General features: G+C 69.4%; 1 protein-coding gene across 1 annotated transcript; it reads left to right on the top strand.

Annotated features, from left to right (window-relative positions):
- Positions 1 to 772: 772 nt before the first annotated feature.
- CHLNCDRAFT_13557 (hypothetical protein) lies at positions 773 to 1,814 on the top strand (the record flags this gene model as incomplete). Its single annotated transcript, XM_005844874.1, has 4 exons — positions 773 to 895; positions 1,131 to 1,273; positions 1,538 to 1,574; positions 1,728 to 1,814. Coding segments are annotated over 4 exons (390 nt in total), but the record flags the coding sequence as incomplete, so codon positions are not given.
- Positions 1,815 to 4,481: the final 2,667 nt, after the last annotated feature.

Below are 4,481 nucleotides of genomic sequence, written 5' to 3'. Positions count from 1 at the left end.
TCTGCCCGCCCGGCGGAAGCCTGGCCCGCTGCCTCACCTCCCCGCCGCCCGGCTGCCACGCGCCAGATGGAGCGCGTGGTTGCGACTCGGTTTGATGTGGAGGGCGGGTGTGAAGAGTTCCTGGTGAAGTGGCGGGGCCTGGAGTATGACAAAGCCACCTGGGAGCCGCGGGAGGAGCTGGCCCGCGACGTGGAGGCGCTCAGCAAGGTGGGGGCGGGGCGGGGCTTGGCGCTGGTTGTGTGTGTGTGGTGGTGGTGTGTGTGTGTGTGGGGGGGGGGGGGGCTCGGGGGCGGTTGCTGCTAGCTGGGTGTGCCCAGGGGCGCTGTTAGGGTTGGCTGTTGGCGTCTGCTTGCTGGGGCCTGCCGGTTCGGGATGGCGTGTCGGGGCTGCGTGCCCACCTGCCTGCCTCCCCGCCAACCGGTCTGCCCCTTTCCTGCCTGCCCTTGCCTTACCTGCCCACCCCCGTCCCCGTGCCCGCAGTTTGAGCGGCGCATGGCGCTGCGTGTGGAGCGGGATGCGGAGGCGGAGCAGCGGGCGCGCAAGGCCGAGGCGGCGGCGGCGATGGAGGAGCAGCCGGGCTGGCTGGTGGATGTGGGGCTCCTCAAGGACTACCAGATAGAGGGTGGGTGGGCCTGGGTGCATGTGTGTGTGCCTGCAGGGTCCTGCCGCTGCACCAGCACAGCTGCTGCAGCAGCAGGCTCTTGCCGCCGGGGCCCAGCCAGCCACCTCGCCCGACCTGCGGCGGCGCGCGCCGCGCCTGCTTTGCGCTGCAGGCGTGGGCTGGGCGCTGGGCAAGCTGCGGGGCGGCATGTCTGTGATCCTGGGCGACGAGATGGGGCTCGGCAAGACGATACAGGCAGCCGTCTTCCTGCAGGCGAGAGTGTATATGCGTGTGGTGTGTGGGCAGTATGGTGGTGCAGGTGAAGGTGGCGGAGGCGGCTGCCGATTGAGCATCTGGGGTTGGGGGTGTGTTCCTGTGTGTGTTGTGCTGGTGCTGGCCGGAGAAGCAGGCGTCGAGCAGCTCGCCGGCCCCCCTCCCCCCACCACCAACCAACCACCTCGCCGGCCCCCCTCCCCCTATCACCAACCAACCACCTCACCGCCCGCCCCTGCCGCAGCTGGCGCGGGAGCGTGGGCTGACCACGGGCCCCGTGGCGGTGGTGGTGCCGCTCAGCACCTTTGGCAGCTGGGAACGTGAGATGGCCAAGTGGGCGCCCGGCCTGGAGGTCCTGTCCTACAGCGGGCACCAGGAGGCGCGGGCGCTCATCCGCAAGTGAGGGAGGCAGCCGGGGGAAGGGGCTTGGTTGGGGTTGAGGGATGGTTGCTGGGGGGTGTGCAGGGCCCTGGGCCGCACCGTGTGTTCCCTCGCGCCTGCTGCTGCCATGCTGCTGGCATGCCGCTGCTGTGCGGCCCCTCACCACACCCGCCCAGCACCTGCTCAACTCATATGCTGCTCAAATCATGTGCTGCCCCTGCCCTCTCAACCCAGGTATGAGCTGGGCAGCGAGGAGGACGACATGGAGGCGGTGCGCCGTAGGCAGACCTCCCTCATCCCGCGCTTCCACGTCATGCTGGTGAGCTTTTGAAAGCTTGAAGCAGCGGGGCACAGCCTCCGAACGACCCGCCTCGCGCCTCTCGCGCGGGGCTGCGCTGTGGTGTGCTGTGCCTGCTGGGCTGCTTTGACCCACCACGCCTCTCCGCTGCGCTTGCCTGGTGCGCTGCTGCAGACGACGTACGACGTGGTAATCCGCGACGCGCCCATGCTCAAGCGCTTTGACTGGTCGGCGCTGATCATCGATGAGGGGCACAGCCTGAAAGGTGTGCGGGGAGGTGGTGGAGGCGGTTTCACACAGCGCGTGTGTGTATGTGTGTGTGCGCGCACGCGCGTGTGTGTGTGTGTGTGTGTGTGTGCTGAGGCCGATCCCGGCAGCCACAACAAGGACTATTGCCGCCGCCTGCAGTCACTCGGCTGACGCTGCCTGCTTCTGGCCCCTGCCCGGGCGCTGGTGCAGGACAGGACAGCCAGCGCGGGCGCATGCTGCGCGAGCTTGGCGCCCCCTGGCGCATGCTGCTCACCGGCACGCCGCTGCAGGTGAGCGGGCACCGCGGCTGCATGTGCAGGTCTGGTGCTTCTTTTGGTCGCCTCGACTCGTATCTCCCACCGCACCTGTTTGCGCTGCCCCCCCCACGACCCAACCACCCTGCCACCACCACTGCACCCAACCATGCAGAACAACCTGCGGGAGCTGCTGGCGCTGCTAGCCTTCATGGCTGACACCACTATCGACCACATAGAGTGCCGCATCAAGGTGGGTGGGCAGCCTGGGTGGGGCGTTCAGTGTGTGTGTGCTGGTGCGTGTGATGTGCACATGTGCACGATGGGCCCACCCCCAAAGGCCGTACCGCCCGCCCCTCACGCCTCCTGCAGAGCATGCCAGACCCCAGCCCGCCGCAGCCGGGCGCGCAGGCGGGCGGGGAGGAGGATGCGGAGCTGCTGCAGGCGCAGGCGTACATCAGGTGTGCCCGCCCGCCTCCCTCCGCCGCCCTCCTGCAGCCTTGCCTGCCGGCCGGGTGGCCTGCGCTGTGTGTGCCCCCTCCCTGCCCGCCTCCCTCCACCGCCTGCCTGCAGCCTTGCCTGACTGCCCACCCGCTGCTACCACCCTGCTCAGCGTCCCATCCGCTCGCTCACACCCACCCACCCGCCTCCCTGCCTGCCTTTTCTTTCCACCCGCAGGAAGCTGCACGCGTACCTGGAGCCGCGCATGCTGCGCCGCATGAAGGCCGTGTGCCTCAAGGGACAGATGCCGCCCAAGGCGAGGAGGGGGAGGCGGGCATGGCGGGGCGGGAGCTGCCTGTGTTGGTGTGGGTTGTGGTGGCAGCGGTAGTAGTGATTGTGAGGCCACACCTGCGCGGTGGTTGTTGTCCTTAGCTGCAGCACTTGACCCAATACCCGCCCGTTTGCCAACCAATGCACGAACCGCCTTTTGCCCTGACGTGCGCTCGCCTCCTGCAGATCACCCGCAAGGTGGCGTGTCGCATGACGCCGCTGCAGCTGCAGCTGTACGCGGATGTGCTGGCCAAGGACTGGGATCGCGTGAACGCCATGGGTGAGCTGGCGCTGAGCTGGCGCTGGCGCTGAGCTGGCGCTCGGTGCTGAAGTGGCGCAGCTGAGGCGGCATGCATGCTGGCTGGCTGCATCCGGCGTGCCGAGGTGGCACATCGGGCCAGCGGGAGCGGGGAGCAGGCGGCCGTGGAGCACTGCCATCGCAGGCGGTGGAGGCGGCAGCGCGGTGCACGGCTTCGCTCGCAAGATGCCTGCCTGCCTGCCTGCCTGCCCTGCCTGCGCCTCGCAGTGCGCAACCGGCTGGAGAAGAAGAGCATGAACAACATCTTGATGCGCCTGCGCCAGGCCTGCAACCATCCCTATCTGCTGCCCGGCCAGGAGCCTGAGGTGGGCCCCTGTGCTGGTTGGCGGTGCGGTGGGGTGGGCGGGCCCTCAGGGAGCCTCGGTGCTGCACCCGGCAGCTTGCTGAGCTCCCAGGAGCCAGGCGCTGGGCCCAGGCGCCCTGCCCTGAAGCAGCTGCAGCATGCTGTACCGCAGCATGGTGCCCCCCACCCACCACGGTACCGCCGCTGTACCGCAGGAGTTCAAGGACCCCGACAGCGCTGAGCTGGCGGAGCAGGGGTGGCGCCTCATGGTGGCGGCCAGCGGGAAGCTGACCCTGCTGCAGCAGGTGAGGTGCCGTACTGCCTGGCCCGCCTGTCTGGTCCTCGCCCTGGCGGCCCCGCGCGACCTGCGGCGCGGCCTCCCCAGCCCTCCAGCCCGGCTCGACGGCGCTTGCGTCTTGCAGGTGCTGCCGCGCCTGCTGGCGGACGGCCACCGCGTGCTCATCTTCTCGCAATACGTGGAGGTGTGGTGCTGGAGGCGATTCGGCAGGAGACCAACATGCATCCCCCACTAGGGGAGCCTATGGGGGGCTATGCACCCAACCGCTGTGTGCTGCTCCACGCCACGCCCACACCCTGCCCCAAGAATGCCGCCACCGCATCCGCCACCGCATTCACATCCCCTTCCCTACCTCCCCTCCCTTCCTCCTCCCCTCCCACAGATGCTGGACATACTGGAGGACTTTCTTCACGACTTCCAGGACGCATCGGGGCTGCTGCCCAAGGCCGAGCAGGACGCAGCGCCGGCCGGCGGCAGCGGCGGCGGCGCCAGCGGCAGCGAGGAGGCGGCGGTCGCTGCCAGGCGCGTGATGCCGGCCGCGTGCGGGCTCGCCCTGTCACATCTCGCCTGCACCAGGCCCACACCTTGGCTGTTTCCGCTCCAAACCCAACCCCGCCCCTGCCGCCTCTTGTTCGTTACTGCCTGCCCCGTCCCGGCTGGCTCTCCCCTGCAGCGGCGGCGAGGATGGCGGCGGCGCCAGCGAGCCCCCCGCCAGCGAGGCGCACGGCGGCGAGGAGGAGGAGGACTTTGTGCG

This window comes from Chlorella variabilis (assembly GCF_000147415.1).
Source record: "Chlorella variabilis unplaced genomic scaffold CHLNCscaffold_20, whole genome shotgun sequence".
Taxonomy (NCBI): domain Eukaryota; kingdom Viridiplantae; phylum Chlorophyta; class Trebouxiophyceae; order Chlorellales; family Chlorellaceae; genus Chlorella; species Chlorella variabilis.
This window is presented reverse-complemented; position numbering and strand designations above follow the sequence as displayed.